Source organism: Plectrocnemia conspersa, unplaced genomic scaffold, assembly GCF_051122295.1.
Source record: "Plectrocnemia conspersa isolate PC_06_02 unplaced genomic scaffold, ASM5112229v1 ptg000002l, whole genome shotgun sequence".
Taxonomy (NCBI): domain Eukaryota; kingdom Metazoa; phylum Arthropoda; class Insecta; order Trichoptera; family Polycentropodidae; genus Plectrocnemia; species Plectrocnemia conspersa.
The window spans coordinates 12,421,306-12,438,440 of NW_028277166.1; the positions used below are offsets into that span (position 1 = coordinate 12,421,306).

Here is a 17,135-nt window from a genome sequence, read left to right on the forward strand (position 1 = left end):
AATTTCTGTATTTTCAAAGAATAGGTAAAAATAAAATAGTCATATATACTCTAAAACATTGATTTCAAACCTAAGACATGCGTGTCAAAGATGACATGCCAAGACATTTTGGGTGACATGTTAAAAAATATAAAGATGCTATTATTAAGTGAAGTTACCACTCAAAAGAAATGGCATCAAAGACAGAACAATGAGACTGAACACAAAAATACAACCCTTTGGGTGGTGAGTTAATTTATACACATTTGTTAATTTGCTAATATACACCTGGGAGTGAGTTAATTTTACGTATTTTTTCATATATATTTCTGTTGTTATTTATTTATTAATATTTTATATTGCATTTATGGTAAATTATAGAAAAAATTAGTGATTATTAAGATTTTATTGGTTTAATTTATTTTACTATTTTTTGTTGATTTATTTCACATATTTTTCATTTATTATTTGACTTTTGTGAACAAACATTTATATCATATTTTTTTTAATAAAATTATTATAAAATATTTTTGAAATGTTCATTTATTTGTATTATTTTCTATATATTATATAATTTAAATTAAATCAAATTAAAATAAATATTACATAAATACAATGTATTTTATTTATTATTTCTTCAGGTATATATGTAAGTATAAAACTATCTGGGGTACCTCAAAACAGTGAATGATCGTCCACCGTACATGTACGGCGATACCGCTCAAAGGGTTCCAGAGGGGGGGGGGATAAAAGTTAGTCAGTCAATAGTCGTTTTTTTATTATTTCGATTTATTATTTAAGACTTTTTATAACAATGTTACGACTTACAATAAGTTAGAATCGAATGAAGCATATCTAAACCGAATTTTGACCAATAGGAGAGCGCAAAAAACAATTATTCCTTCTCAGAAGTCACGTCAAAAGCAATAAAATCGTGCAGCCGCCGTCGCAGTGGGAGCGCTCACTTAGGTTAAGCTAGGTTTTTTAGATTTTTGACACGCATATTTTTTTATAGTATAGTATAGTATAGTATGTATGACTGATTTAGTATTTTTTTCTCCTACATGTAACTCAATGTTATCTAGCCTTTTTTTATAATGTTAAGTACTCTACATACTATTATATTATATACGCAAAGAAACGAAGCGCAGCAAAATTTTTGTTTTGGCAAATCTTTTCAATTATAATTTGAAATCGTAGTGACGCTAACTTGGAAGGTATGGAAAGTCAGTAAAGCACAACTTTTCTCACTATGCAGCTTGATTTTTGAATACATAAATTCATCCTGAATATAGCTAATATAGTTAGCTTATGTATTTTAATGGTCGCTTTAATTGAATCGTCTAAAGCAATTCAATATACAAATCGGGAATAAATCCTACTTGTTTAATAGCCGACGCGAACAAAGCCTATAGCCATTATCGTGAAATACATTTATATCTGGCGATCGCTTAATCGGCAAATACATAGTTAATACGGACAAACATGGCGTCCGACTTAATAACATTCATAAACCTATTACGCAAATCCCGAATGATTACGTTTAGCGGCACCTCGGTAATCCAGCAAATGCGAGAGTTAAACTTGTTTTGATAAAGTCTAACAAAAAAATGATAAATCACTCCGTGAATAATATTATGAACATAATTAGAAGAAAAAAACGTTCAGGTTTATAATATGCGGAGGCGGGAAGGTGTTAAACGAGACGCGTTCTTAACGAAAATTTATGATAAATGGCATGCTTCTTATATATTCTCTATATACCTATACAATAAATTATTATTAAAAATAGCTATATTATATTTTATGTCTATTTTTAACAATGAAAAAGTTAAATATATGTATATTAAATATAATTCTATATATTATAATAATAAAAAAAACCTTCTGCGAATCCAACAACTCACTCATGATGTATATAATATAAATCGTCAAATAATCGTAACTGTTATTCTATATTTGTATAATTTCTATAATCAATAAACTTAATCGTTTCATCTTCCCAAACAAATAATCAAAATGCCCAATTAGTTATCTTAAACAGTCCCAGAATTAAATGAAATAATACAAGGTAGACTAATTTTGTTATAAAACATTTTCGATAGCACTTTTCGCAAGCAATAACACGAGTATCTTGTCATGAAAATGGCACTAAAATTCGCTTTATCACCACTTAAACGATTATATCTTTATGGCAATTTTATATCCGCTAATCCATTGCATCATTGCATTCACCCATTTATATCATCATAATAATACAGCCAAATATACTTATCATGAAACGCTCCAGAACACCATTTGACTACCAGAATATACACTTTTTAAATTGAATAATTCAGGAAACACCAAACGCTGCACTTTTATGTTAGGCGATTTTTTTACTCTTTTTCACATACTTTTGTAAAACAAAACATACAATTGATGAAAAAGTATTCGTACTACGGTTTTACATAAATTTAAATGTCTTTACCACCCCTTGAGCATGAGACAAAATTTGTCACAATTACTTGCTAAAAGCATAATATAACTATAATTATTTGCGACTGGCAGAACAAGTTTATTTGTTACGCCGATAGTATACGTGTACGCGTGCCAATGAAATATAACCCTCCGTGCAAATAACTCCCCTGACAATTAGCCCTCGCATATAATGATTAGTATTTTATATAACTTGTTAGTATTTATAATAAATGGGCATTATTTTAATAAAATATTGTTTCATACGAATGAGCAGTATCAATACTAATTTATTTCACTCAGAAAAATACAGAATCTTTAAAATATAGTTATATCATATTTTGAATGAATGTTGTTTTATAACGGAGAACCATAATATGCGCCACTAGACATTTTGCATTGTGAAATGGCTCTGTCAAAATTGACTACAAAATATCTGAAAATTAAATCGCTTATTGTCAGTATTGCTTATGGCCAGATAATAGAGATAACCAGAGCCTTACTGGCCATTTATAATTATTAGCTGACCATATATTTATATTACTAACACTTTTTCATTTTTCCTTGCTTTTCTAGTAAATGGAAATAATTGTCAACCCAATTTTTTATTTATTGAAGCATAAATAATTCCAAAATTATTATAGTTACCTTTTGAAAGTGTTAATATGTAAATAAATAAGTAGAGAAGCCAATCTAATAATATATACATACCTTCATAAGCATAAAATTGTAAAACAGCTCTACTTAAAAGATGAAATATTCTAGATTTGTCCTGCTCTTTTGCGCTCCACATTGCTTGTGAAGACTGGCAGCTCAATCTCAAAAAAGGTCGCTTTATAAATGTTGAACCGTCGAGCTTCGCATAAGCCTTTTGCATCGATTCGCTCAACGGTATATTAATATATTCTTCACTAGATTGACTATTCACGCCATCCATTTTACAAGTCGTTAAGCCACACTTTTCCCTCATTTTGTGGTAGCAACACGGCATGATCACAATACCTTTGCAAGATTCCATGCTTATGAATAATTTAATAGATTCTATTGTTAAATCAGCGCACGCGTGTAAACCTTATTAAAATAAATATAATATAATAATATATTTTATTTAATATACTAATTTAAGATAGACTCAATTAACCTGTCAACATGAAGCTTTCGTTTGAAAAATATTTATTTACATATTCAAGCATCAAAGGAACTGATTCTTCCGTTATAAAATGATTCACATAATGAACTTTTTTTAAAGATGATATAAAATACTTTTCTTGTCTTTCAATAGCTCTATCTACTCGTTTATTATCACCTTCGATTCCTAAGACTTTTAAATCAAACTCGTTGAGTAATTGACTTAAATAACCCTAAAAAAATTAATTAACATATAAAGTATTGGATTATTAATGTTTTATATATAATTTATATGATATCTTACCAATCCACAACCTAAATCTATAATAGATGATATATTTTTATTTTTGCATTCATTTCTAATCAATTCGCATAGTTGATGTATCTCATGTTGTTTTTTGAAGCTCAACCCCTTTATGATTGCTTTTTTATTATTCGATGCTATGACATTATTGTCAAAATTGCTCGGTATTAATCTATGTAACTTTTCATTGAATTCAACAATATTAATTGATTTACATCTCTTCAATACATTATCGCACAGTATGTTTGTGTTTGCATAGTTATATAGAATTTGATAGTCTTTCAGAAAAGTAAGAGCGTCCAAAAAATATTCATCATAAGTTACGTAATCATTTGGTAATGACATGTTACTAAGTTATGACTATATCTGTAACAAATAAAATGAAATCAATAAAAAACATTGCCTTATTGAATTATTTTTATTCAACGTACTTAATATCACATATATATAAAATAGTAACTATTTATTTCTATACAAAACATTATTTATCAAAATTAACAATGCTCCAATTCTCCCAGCCTTTAGTTAGATTCTTACCAGAAGTCTCTCCAGGTCCGACTACACACTTTCCTGATTGAATTTTGGTTAAATACATATCGCAAGCATACACTAGTTCCTCTACAGTTGTGTTGAGTACATCATTTCTATGTTTTTGTAAAATATCATCACTCATACCGCTCAAAAACTCGTACATTCCTTTATTACACTCGGCAATGGGAGCATCAATCTTTTGCAGAATTCCCAACTTAGCCTCAAATAGCGATTGTTCGTTCAAAATCTTTTTATGATTATTTTTAAACCAGTCTGCTACGTTATCAAATACGTCCAGAGTCACTCTACAATTTGGATCACGATACGAGAAGAACATAAATACTCCGTCGTCGTTCACCATCGCTCCGCCGCCGTAAGCGCCGTTCTGTTCTCTGACGACCGGATGCAGATATTTTGAGCTCAAAAACTTCGCCAAAACCCTCAGTTTTGCGAAATCTTTATGAACAAACGGAACTGTTTTTATAGCCTTGGCGCAATAATTAACAGAAAAGTTGTTCACGTAATGCATACAATTGGTTATTTTACTGACATTTTCATTCTGCGATAATTCGACTCCCAACATTCCTTCGCTTGTAAAAGGAATGCTCTTAGAAAATCCTTCAAAAGCAGACAAAAATTTTTCATCTCTATCTTTGCTCAAATTGATCGCCATCCTCATCCTATTACCGTTCAACATCTTCGCGGCTATTTCTGCCACTCTTCTCATTACACCATCACTGCTTATATTCTTAAGACTTTTAATAAAATTGACATGCTTCAATCCCATAATGTTTTCTTTTAAGATTCCTTCTTTTGAGACTAAGCTGCTAGCACCTTGCATCGCGTAAACGTGACCGTTACTAGCAATATTACACGTCAAATTAGAAACATATTGATCGTAAAGCATCTTGAAACGATTCGTGTCTTTAAACAACGGTTTATCGAATATCTCGCGCCAAATCGACATCATCTCCTCCAAATTATGATCCAAGCAATGACTAGATATGAGCACTCCTTGTTCATATTTTCCAGGATTATTCACTTGATCGACGATATGCGTCGAAAAGCTTAATCCGCCAGTTTTCAAATTGACGAGTTGATCAAATTCCCTATAGCCGCGTTTCTTTGTATCCATTGCTATGACAACATCATTAAATAACGGAATCAAAAACTTCATTTCGTCGGTAAGATCCGTCATATCTAACACAGCCCTAAAATATGTTACATTATTAGTATTAGCTTTGCAAATCTGAGTGGGTATTTCGTTCATCTTAGTTAATTTTAGAGGAACCTTTGCCATTTCTTTGGCGATATCTTTCAATGCGAGACACGGTAAAACGTCAATATTCTCTTGAGACTTTTGCGATGTGGCTAGTTTCAATCCGTTATCGTAAATATCAGCTTTATCTTTATCGTTCAAACTGTTGATTTTGCTCGATAATAGACGTTCTTCCTCTTTTGCCAATTTAGATTCATACGCTTCATCGGGCGTCATCGTCAACGTGAGTTTGTGATTGTTGGACACAAAATAATGCTCCAATCTTTCGGTGAGATATTTCGGATTTTTAAGTTTTTCTTTCAAAGTGCTTAAGAATTTTTCGACTTGCAAAGCTTCCATCACAGATCCTCCGTGATTCCATAAAGGAACCAGATTGAACAACGAAGTCAATCCAAATTTGGTCGTCTGATGTTTGATTCCCAATTCTATTCCATGAATCACACTCTCTAGATGATTCTTGTCAAATCCTTCGACGATAGTTTTATTTATAGTATCTTGAATAATCTCTTCGACTTTTTCAAACTTATCGACTTCTAAATCTTGCAATCCGACCGCAAACATCGTATCTTTCATAGACGGATCGTAGCCTGTGGTCGAATTAAAACCACCAGATATATTCGGTTCCACTAAGCTTTTATAAAATGCCGAGTTCGGTCCGGTTACCAACAGCTGAGATAATACTTGTAATACAAATGTTTCATATATATTTGTGATATCGCACATCAAATACCCGACTGCTATTTGATTTTGAACGTTTAGTGGTGCACCCATTTTATCATAGCGACACTCAACGTTCATTTTAAGGGGAGAATCCCATCTGGGTTGGGACGGTACGATACTATGAGACGAATCAATACAATCAAATCTATTCAAATACAATTGATCGCAAATCTCTAAATTCTTTTCCACTGGGAAATTTCCATATGAAAAAAGCTTACTATTACTAGGATGGTAATATCTACCATGAAACTCTCTCAAGTCCTTAACTGTAAGATTCGGAATCTGCAATGGATCGCCTCCCGAAACATACCCATACGTATGACTAGGTAAAATCGTGTTTAAAAACTTCTGTCCGAAAATTGCGCTATTTTCAGAAAAAGCTCCTTTCATCTCGTTAAATACAACTCCTTTAAACTTCAAATTCGATCCTTTGTTATTCAGATCTGAATATTCCAAGCGCCATCCTTCTTGCAAAAAATCCATATGATTTAAGTTCGGCTCGAAGACTGCGTCCAAATAAATTTTCTGTAAATTTCTATAATCCACCTCGTTTTGAGAAGAAAATGGATACATTGTATAATCTGCTCCAGTCATAGCGTTCATAAAAGTCGCCATAGATCTATTGAGCATTTTGAAAAATGGATCTCTCACCGGATACTTTTTAGATCCGCATAATACGATATGCTCTAGAATATGAGGTAAGCCAGTTGAATTGAATGGTGTAGTTCTAAAATTTATAGAAAACACATTGTTCGGATCATCTCTCTGAAGGTGTAAATACTCCGTTTTTGTTTTTTCGTGTTGAAACATAATAGCCGTCAAGTTGAACTCGCTGACGTGTTGGACGTCAGTGCATACAAATCCATGATACGTACTTCCAGTGATGAATTTGTTCTCGCCTTGTGCAACATTTTCTTTCAGGGCAGATTTCGTGGAAAGCGCTTTCACTGAATGATGATTAATGCAACTGGTTAATATCCTCTTGCGAACGACCAAAGCGTTCTTAATCAAATGGCTAAGCATTATGTTATGTTATTTAGTTATACCTGGCGAACCTAAAATTCAATATATTTCATTTAGTATATGTACCAAAAAGAAGTAGTAACTTCTAAAATAAACAATTTGAGATTTTATAATATAATTACATCAGCTTATAAAACTTCGGCCTCACGCGATTTGACAGTCGGTTTTAAAGGTTATAATACAATTCAGCCCTAACAAAACAAAAAATTGACTAAAGCATATTTTTTTAATACAAATATTACTATTGTTGTTTAATTACTTAATAAAGGTAGCTGATATATGTGCACCACATCAATAGGACTTATTTTTAAAAATTATCAGTATTAGTAAAGCTGACATTTTCTATGAAAAAAATGTCGAGATATATTTATAAATTACAGTAAAACCTCGATATAACTGACTAATTGGGGAAAGGGGGTGTCCGTTAAAGCCGAAAGTCTATTATATAAAAGTAGATTTTCCGAATGTGTTTTTTTATCAGTGAATTGTCAGTGAAGTTCAAGTTTTTTGTCAGTGAGTTTTCATAGATGGATTTAAAATAGTATGTGATTTAAAACAATGATAAGGTAGGTATAAAACTTAATTTCACAGAAAATTTTTTTATCAAATTAATTTTTTTTCGAAAATACACCTTAATTGTACGTAGGTATAAAGTTAGAGGTATGCTGAAGCGTGTTCACAAACCCAATTTTAAACTTTTGTGTACAAAACAACTAGAAATAATATTTATAATAAATTATTGATAATGGATCAAGATTTAATTTTTGCTATTATATTAACTAAAGGAAAAAATCACTTAGTGTTCTAAAAAGAATTAAAAACCTGTAATGATCGACAATAAATCAATACCCAATAAATGAATTGGTTATACTTAGCATAAATTACGAAATATCACGTGTATTAGATTATTATGGAATATTAAAAAAGTGTTTTGAAAATTTTTATAATTAAATAAATATTAAATATCACTTAACGATCGTTAAAATTTTACATTTTTTCTTCATTGGATTACATTTTGAAGAGCTTCAAAAGTGTCAGTTAAGTCTCTTTTTTATATGGTAGTATATATAAGAAGACGGTTTAAGGACGGTGCTGGTGGCGGGTGGCAATTATACACAGATTGAGCCGCTGCAGTAGTATTTTTATTAAAGATATGAGCTGTTTACATTGTAAAAGGGCGGACGCGAGACGATGCGTCCGAACGCCCGGAAGATTTCCCGTGTAGAGAGGAAATTGTCACGCCAGTGCTACTCAAATGCCGACCAGTTTTGGCCATAACAAATTTAAATCGGCCCTCATAACGGCTTCCACAAATGATGTCACAGGTTTTTCGTGGTTTTCCCCCTTTTCTCCCCGCTCTCTATGTCACAAGATGTCATTGATTCTGTTCTTGTTTGTTTCACACTGTCACAATTCCGCTGACATTCCTCCCCCCTTCTAAACTTGTGACATAATTTATGGAACATACAGTGATATTTTCTATTTATTCAATTGTATAATTATTTAATATAAACTTTCACGCTTCTTCAGCAATTGCAAATACACTGATTATTTTAAAATAAAATAAGCAATTGGAAAGCTTCCTTTAATATTAGCTATATTATAATGTACGATTTTCAATATAAAAGCATTGCCATTTTATGTTTTCTTCTCCATGGTTTTGAAGTTTTAAATATTGTTTCTTGCCTCGCCACGAATAAATATATAATATTTTATTAAGACTGGTCTTAGCGTGATGAAGTTCGTGCATATATTGGTCGAGACGCCGTCAAGGTCGAAATTTGTTTAAATTAAAAATCACGAAATAGCCATGAATCCTTACAATATATTCTTATTGGATTCATATTCGATTTGAACATGGCCAGAAAAATTTAAGTTTGGACCAAAATGTCACTTGCTTTTTAATGAAATTTTGGCCCTCGGGCTATGAAATTTGGGCATGAATTCGGACGCGACCCGTCGAAATAATACAGGTTTTGCAAAAATGAGATGAGAATCGTCGCAGAAGTCGGGCGTATTTTGTCGCGCTTCATCTCTCTCGCTACTTCGGTACGGGCAGCTTCGCTTTCGGGAGCGCGAGTGGCGCCAGCGGCCGTGGCGGCGTCCGTTTCTAGCGTCGTGCGCCGAGTCGGTCGCGTCGGCGGGGGCGGATGCGCCTCGAGTGACAGGCGACGGGCGCCGCGCCGCCCGCCGCCCTCAGGTGAGCTCCCATCCGACAGAGCTGTCGCTCTTCCCCCGCGCTCCCCTCCTGGGGCCCCGACCGGGGTGACGTGCCCACCTGTCATACTTATTTCGGGGCGGCTTACCTAATTTCGCGACGATGCGCTTATCGATCCGCCGATTATCTCCATTGTCTCCGCGAACATAATCGCTGCATATTTACGAGCTGACGCATTGCAGCCTTCGCCCCCGTGCGTTTCGCGTGAGTCGTTTCCTTTTTCAAATCGCTCTACCCGATATTTATTTGCTCTACCTTATCTCCGCGTCAAACGTGACGTTACGTAGAAACTTCAAAATTTCAACTTTTATAATGCATACATTTACAGCGGCGGCCAACTCGAAATTTCAATCGGCTGTTAGTAGGAAGTATTCGAGTGGAGGTGAATTTTTTTTATCAACTTATCTTATTAGTAGTGTTTTAATAAATCGTCTATTATTTCACATTGTTATGACGATTTTTGATTAACAAATTTTGCCACAGATTCAAGTCGATGCAAGGAAATGAAGCATCAACAAAAATTGTACCATGCGATCACAAAATACAAATTTGACAGTAGTGCAAAAAGTTGTTGAATTTCATATTTTACCATATATGATGTACTATGTGATATTTTTTTCATCTATTACTTGATATGGGGAAACCGAGGAATACTTAAAAGAAAACCATTATAATTTTATATAATTTACAGACATACATATGTATAGTAAATAGTACTTGTATAATGAACTGCGATTTCATATACATTTATTTTTTAATTGAACATTATTATCTTTTATGCCCCTTATTATAATTAATATATAATATATCCCTTTCAAAAGTTCCTTAGCGTTGATCCAGTTTGCAGGGTTGTCATTTCAGCTTTTTCCAGGGATAGCAAAAGTTGGCCAATCAGTGGTCGTATTTTTAAAATTTCGATTCCATTAAACTTTTCTGGCTAAATTCAAGGGGAAAACTCCCTCCCACTCTAATGACACATCAAAAGCAATAAAAGTATGCCATCGCAGTGGAAACACTCGCTTATCTAGCGTTCATATTAAGACTTTTTGTAACAATATTATGACTTACAATAAGTGAGATTCGATTGAAGCATACGTAAACCAATGTTTGCCCAATAGAGAGCGCAAAAACAATTATCCCTTATCAGAAGTTAAAAATCCAAGTCAAACCCAATAAAATCGTATCGGCGCCGTCGCAGTGGGAATGCTTGGTAGCGACCGTTTCCACTGCGACGGTGACAGCACGATTTTATTGCTTTTGATATTTTTGACTTCTGAAAAGGGATAATTGTTTCTGCTATTGACCAAAATTCGGTTTGAATTTACTTCGATCAATACTCTCATATCAGAAGTTCGTAGTAATATCGGTAAGAATAGCTATCATATTTTTTAAAAATAATGTAATATCGAAGTGCAGACAAACTACTGTTTGTACTTCTTCTTCTGCTTATTTTCCCCTGAGAGATGAGTTGGCTTAGTTTGAATTTTGAACTTAATCTAATGAAAGTTCTAAAACTATAATTAGTTTTAAAACTTTCGTTATTGTAGGTTTGGGTTTGTACAGAAAATGGACGTTTCGCAATTGTCAAATTGAGTTTCATAGACATTTTAGAGCAGCATATAATTTCACTAGCGCCTACCAGTTAACTTATATTTTTGTCTGTATAAATTTATAACTGTAAACCAAAACTTGGCAGCAGTCTGGTAATACTGGCGTGACTAGTGAAAATGTATTTAGACTTCATTAGTGAAAATATAACACTAAAAAATACACTTTTACTATAACACTAATACATCGCATGTAAATAAATATTGATAAGAATGTAAATGTATATGTTCCTATATATGGAAAAGTAAAAATCATATAATTTTAGAAACACCTTCCAGATAAATTATATTTTCACTAGTAAAAGTATATACAATATATACCGGCGAAAATGTATTCCAATATGATTTCGCTTAAATGACATACTTAAAAATATATTTTCAGGATGGATTCGAGACTGTTTTCTTTAGATTTTCTTTGAGGAGAGAATTTTTGGTTTAGAATTAGGGACACCATTTCAGCTCTTTCCAAGGAGATGGGCAAAAGTTGGCCAGTCAGTGTTCGATTTTTTAATATTTCGATTTCATCAAGATTCATGGTATTTCATTAAATAAAGTGCATTTCTCGTCTGTCTGTGTATAACGTTTAAAAGTTAAAATTACTCTCTGGTCCGTCAGTCGCATCGTTGGAGATAGCTAGTCGTATAAATATATATCAATCATATCTGTGGTTTGGTTTAAGAGGAACAAACCTGGGTCACGCTTACTATCCATCTCCTGCAATTTTTATATAAAAAATACGATAAAATGTGGTTTTCTACCTCAATCACATTTAAAAATTTCGTAGTGAGTGCTCAATGTATCTAAAGCGATAATGTGATAATGTGTTAGCTGTTGAATTGGGAAATTGTTGTAAAACTACTGAAATTAACCTTATGAATTTAATTATGGTACTGTTTCAACCTCTAATTGTTGATAACAAACCTCCGCAGTAAATTAATTATTTTGCTAATTGTACAAGATAACCTTTCAAAGCGTTAGCCCTAGTTTAAGGGTTTGATTTGCAGATAGAAGTTGCCTACAGTTACAAATTTGCGACAATGTGCCCGCTACCATTTAATCCCTGTGAATGTATATAATCGTCAAAAATATGTAATCCGATTTCCCCATGGACGAATTAACTCGCGCGTTTTAGTATTGACTTTTGTTTACGATATGATGAAACTCCCCATGACCGAGTATACTCAATAACTGAAAATTGAAATTTACGATATACTTAGTCATTTTCCATACTCTTTTTATTGTATTGAGTTTCTACCTAAATCAGTGGACCAGTTTATTCAAACACATGTGTGATATGGTATTTAGACGTTACTTTGAACTGATTCTTAAAAAAAAATGTTTTTTTTTTTATTTTTAATTATGTAGAGTTTGACCTAACTTTTTTTACACATTGCATTTAAATTTAATTAATAATAAAATTTAAATTTGATATGTTGTATTTGTGTTGTAAATTTAATTAATAGTTAAATTTAAATTTGATATGTTGCTTCAATTTTGTGTGAAACTCAAAAATCAGCCACTGAAGTTTATGAAAACGTTTAACCACTTAAGGACGAGTCCTCACATGTGCGAGATTTTCGAACCTAGCATTAGATCGACGCCAGGTGGGGGGGTTGAATATGTGCGTATTTTTTATATGACCCATTAGGTGTTTTTTTCTCTTTGAGTTTAGTAATATTTATTCTAATACAGTGCTCCTCAACCTTTTTACATCCGCGGACCGGCGAAAATGGGAAAAATATTTCGCGGACAGGCGTCAACCCAAAATAAAAACCAATGTTAGATAGAATATTGTTTATTTAATGCTATAAAATTACAATTTTTTGTTAGTGCGACATTTGCTGCTGCTATTTTGCAAGCAAATTTGATATTCGTGTTACAGTGTGTTTTCTGGGAGACGGAAGCACTCAACTAACATCCAATCGATTCCTCTGTTTGGTTTTTATTACTGACATAGATGAAACAGTCTTTTCACACAATTATGAAGTTGAAAAAACTACCAAGGCTGTGTCGCATCAGTAGGAAAGTTTGCACGGACCGGCGCCGGTTCGCGGACCACCAGGTTGAAGACCACTGTTTTAATACGTATTTTGTTTCATTTCTTAAAATTTTAAACAATTCTCAAAGATGAAATTATGTATTATGAATTATTATTTCAACTTTAATATTAGTAAATTATAAAAAACAGGCGCGATTTAACAGAGAATTATTTTAAGAGTTATGTGCATTTAAATAAATACTTTGTTCCATAAACTAATTTTTTGTGCATTTATGTAAGGTAAATCTTTGGATTTTTTCTTCGGAAAAGTATTCGTTGCAGAGAGTTATTCATGGGGTGTTCACTGTTCTGACTAATGCTCGCTCGCACCTAATCTGTCCAACAGTAATGCACGTACAATTACTTTTATGGAACAATTATTTTATATATTGCTCATTAAAATAAAAACTATTTTTATTTTTCTGTTGTATATTTATTATTTATTTAAAAAAGAGAGTAGAAAATAATATCAGTTTTTGAACTACTTTTGAAAAAAGATTTTCGACAAGAAGTTGTTAAAGAGAAATGTTTTGCAAGTGGATTTTAGCGTGACAATCAAAATGTGGAAGTTGTGCGTTGGCTAAAGATCATTGATTGAGTGTAAGGTACAGATTGCAGAACAAACTAGTTTAGATAAAAATGCAATTCATATAATATTTGCACATGCAAAATTGGTGCATAAAAGCTTCTCTATAGAGCAAATTTTATCATTTGCCAAGAAGACTTATAATTGAGCCAAATTTTTAGGATATCCCTAGACCGAATGGCAAAGTGGGAAGGGCACATATAAATTCTACTCGTCTGAAGAAAGCATGCATTAAAATGGTGGTTATCATAGTTTGCGACAGGCAAGGAATTATGTATAAAGAATTCATACTTCCAGGACAGGTAGTCAATCAGGCCTGCCACAAAATTTTCATTAAATTTCTTTTAAGTTTATATTTCATATTTTTTTTAATCTTCACTTGAGTATTTCTCCCTAACACGTTGTTTTATTTATTTATTTTATTGAAAAGTGTTTCCTACTCCAGTAAGATAATATAGTTTTACTCTGTGTATATTATCATATAAAAACAAGACATTTTAGAATTGAAAATTAAAATTATAACTCGAATTTTTAGAGTGTGCTAATTAGTTGGTCACCGCTGTATATGACGATACATATACATACATATGTATATATTTAATTGTTTGTTTAATTTTTTAAAATCGTCATACTCAATATTTATTTGCTCAATCTTATCTCTGCGTCAAGCGTGACGTTCAATCGAAACTCCGAATTTTCTTATTATTTTTTTATGTACGTTAAATCGGTGAATCATTCGTTATCTCTGATAATTATTTAATTAAATTTATTCACTTATCCGCGTTTAGTGTAAATTTTGTTTGCGACGGAGTTATCATCGACGTTCGTTCGTTGTTCCTCCAGAATGTCAGCGAGAAATGGCGTTCGAGCTCGCAAAAACAAGGAGAGGTCCAAAAATTTCACAGAACTGGAGAAGAGAACGGTGCTTGAGCTCATCAACCAGCACAGAGAGGTTTTAAGACAGGGTCGCTCTAACAACGCTACCAACAAAAGTAAACAGGTATATTTCATCTTAGTACATCGTTATTAATCTATTATTGTGTTCGTTTTAGTTGAACAGTTACGATTAGTTCAGTGTGCTATTGAAATCGGTATCAATATGACAATTGAAGCTATATATCTTTAAAACAACAAAGGTGTCAATATTTACTTATTAACTCTTCTCCTTACTGTTTGTATAATATTTTATTGGACGATGCATTGTGACATTGTTAAATCATATGAAGAACATGTTAATTAACAATTTTGCAGAAAATGATTTTAATATCAATATGTTTCATGTGCCCTTACAAATTAACACACTCTTATTATTCGAAAACGTGCTAACTGTGAGCCAAATTTATAATTTGCAGCAAGAATGTCTTGTACTGCATTGTTTGAGATTTATAAAAACACAAGTAAATTCGCTCATTTGTATAAAATATTTATCTATTTTCAATTACTAAAATTAAAAATAATTGTAAGAAACTGATATCATGGGTGATTAAAATCTAACTTAGATCTGAAAAGCATGATGCAAATCATACTAGCCAGATATTTTTTTGTGACTGAAATGCAAAAGTATAATCATGTTAATTCATTTTAATTAGATATGTATGACATATTTAGATAACGAAATCTTCAGAATTCAAGCAATGGTTCTTAAATATTTTTAATTTAATTGTGCAGCTTGTTTGGTCACAAATTTGCTCCGAAGTTAACAAACGATGCAGAGCCGAATGTCCCAGAACACCAGCTCAAGTCAAGATGTGGTATGAGAATTACAAAAAGAAGTGTAAAATGCGTCTCTTGGAGGTAATGTTATATTCACTATTTTAAAATAAATGATAAACACTTAATAATAATGCTAAAATTATTACAGCCTGCAACTGAAGAAGCACCTGGAATTATCGATGGAATATTATGGCAAAATGTGAGTCAACATACAGAACTCTGTATTAAAGGTAAAGATTTAACGTGTAGAAGACTCAAGTTTAGAGCATGTTGACATTTCGCGGAATTTGGACAACCATTTAATTTCAAGTATTATTTCAAGATTAAATGTTAATTATAATGTTCTTGACTTTGAGTCGTTTATCATTTCTACAAATTATTTATTTATTTATATACATATATAATAACATTTCAGACGAACGAGACAGTATGCCGGCTACGATGGTCGACGTTGACGAACATTTACCGCTCAATGTAATTATTTAAGTTATATACTGATTTAATTGAACTATATAAATAAGATAATATTGTTTTTTTTATTTTATAGATGTCGAGTGACCGTTCGGAAGAGAGAGTATTACGCGATATGGAAACGCAAGAACCGATTCAGCTGATAGTTCCTCTATCTGTATCGCGATCGCCCGGTCCGCAATCTCCGATCGTCAAACTTGATTCTCCTCCGATGCAACACCCGGATATAAGATCGAGGATCATACCGGTGACGGCGCACGCTTCTTGTCTTTTAAACCAGGAGTCGACATCGAACGCCCCGTTAAACTTAAGCCACTTAGAGCACACCATCTCCGTCGACACGTCTTCGCCGCACGACGATATGAGAGATGCGTCGCCGTCCTACTCGAACGTCAACTTTTTGAATCGCCTTAATTTGCCTAGTTCACAAATATTCCCCAATAAGAAGCTGCCGAAGCCGCGGTACTACTCTCGTCCGGGCCACTCGCAGGAGAACAGTTGCGATCGATCAAATTTACCCGACGCCGTTTTGACGCAGTCCAACCACCACAACAACAACAACGTCGGGGGGTATTTTTGTCCAAACTCGTCGCCGACTGAAGAGGAGAAGCTGTATTACTTGACGAAACGACAACACGCCATATTCGAGCACGAACTGAAGATGAAGACTTTAAACATGGAACTGAAGTATAAGGAAGAAGTATTTTCGCTTCAAAAGCAGCTTATTTTGATAGAACTGAAATTGAAAATGGACTTTCTGGAGAAAAATTGCAATCAGTAAGATCTCGCTTTATTCGTTTCGTTCGAAACGAGTTCTTAAATTATTTACCAGCCCTGAGATGACAAACTCGTCGATTTTGACTATGAAGTGTTCGGCGCGTATCCATAACTTGCCAAATGTTAGTTTAACAAGTTCGAAGATCGGAATACGATACGTGTTTGATGCGACGATTATAATTTATATATATTTTTATTATTATGTAAAAATGTGTCAAACCACATATTGAAAATACTAATTTTATTTTAAAATATGAAAGTAGAAGAATCATAAACAGCGTTGGATATAATAGTTTCACGAATT

At 32.9% G+C, this 17,135-nt stretch overlaps 3 protein-coding genes across 5 annotated transcripts in view; 1 reads left to right on the forward strand and 2 right to left on the reverse strand.

Annotated features, from left to right (window-relative positions):
* Positions 1 to 9,947, reverse strand: part of LOC148237681 (uncharacterized) — an 11,007-nt gene extending 1,060 nt beyond the window's left edge. The window contains exons 1-4 of the mRNA XM_088205235.1: positions 9,728 to 9,947; positions 3,869 to 4,234; positions 3,578 to 3,797; positions 3,148 to 3,507 (exon numbers count right to left, since the gene is read on the reverse strand). Coding sequence (XP_088061361.1) covers positions 3,148 to 3,507; positions 3,578 to 3,797; positions 3,869 to 4,213 — 925 coding nt within the window. The 5' untranslated portion in view covers positions 4,214 to 4,234; positions 9,728 to 9,947. The remainder of the gene's footprint in view (positions 1 to 3,147; positions 3,508 to 3,577; positions 3,798 to 3,868; positions 4,235 to 9,727) is intronic.
* LOC148237682 (presequence protease, mitochondrial) lies at positions 4,272 to 7,619 on the reverse strand. Its single transcript, XM_088205234.1, has 2 exons — positions 7,544 to 7,619; positions 4,272 to 7,453 (listed from the first exon to the last, which is right to left on the reverse strand). Exon 2 carries the CDS (start codon positions 7,419 to 7,421, stop codon positions 4,350 to 4,352), a length of 3,072 nt encoding a protein of 1,023 aa, XP_088061360.1. The 5' UTR covers positions 7,422 to 7,453; positions 7,544 to 7,619; the 3' UTR covers positions 4,272 to 4,349.
* LOC148237683 (uncharacterized) lies at positions 9,332 to 16,891 on the forward strand. Of its 3 annotated transcripts, none has more exons than XM_088205237.1 (6): positions 9,332 to 9,621; positions 14,714 to 14,870; positions 15,539 to 15,664; positions 15,732 to 15,813; positions 15,999 to 16,057; positions 16,131 to 16,891. In XM_088205237.1, the coding sequence occupies exons 2-6, from the start codon at positions 14,715 to 14,717 to the stop codon at positions 16,833 to 16,835; spliced, it is 1,128 nt and encodes a 375-aa protein (XP_088061363.1). In that variant the 5' UTR covers positions 9,332 to 9,621; position 14,714; the 3' UTR covers positions 16,836 to 16,891. The 3 variants fall into 3 exon arrangements, with proteins under 3 accessions (XP_088061363.1, XP_088061365.1, XP_088061364.1); XM_088205238.1 differs by having other exon boundaries at positions 9,486 to 9,621; positions 14,659 to 14,870; XM_088205239.1 differs by lacking the exon at positions 14,714 to 14,870 and having other exon boundaries at positions 9,417 to 9,621.
* Positions 16,892 to 17,135: the final 244 nt, after the last annotated feature.

Excerpts from the sequence above, each read along its gene's own strand:
- LOC148237682 (XM_088205234.1), bottom strand. The coding sequence starts at position 7,421 with ATGCTTAGCCATTTGATTAAGAACGCTTTGGTCGTTCGCAAGAGGATA.
- LOC148237683 (XM_088205237.1), top strand. The coding sequence starts at position 14,715 with ATGTCAGCGAGAAATGGCGTTCGAGCTCGCAAAAACAAGGAGAGGTCC. Across the intron at positions 14,871-15,538 it reads CTACCAACAAAAGTAAACAG|CTTGTTTGGTCACAAATTTG; the intron begins GTATATTTCATC and ends TTAATTGTGCAG. Across the intron at positions 15,814-15,998 it reads TACAGAACTCTGTATTAAAG|ACGAACGAGACAGTATGCCG; the intron begins GTAAAGATTTAA and ends ATAACATTTCAG.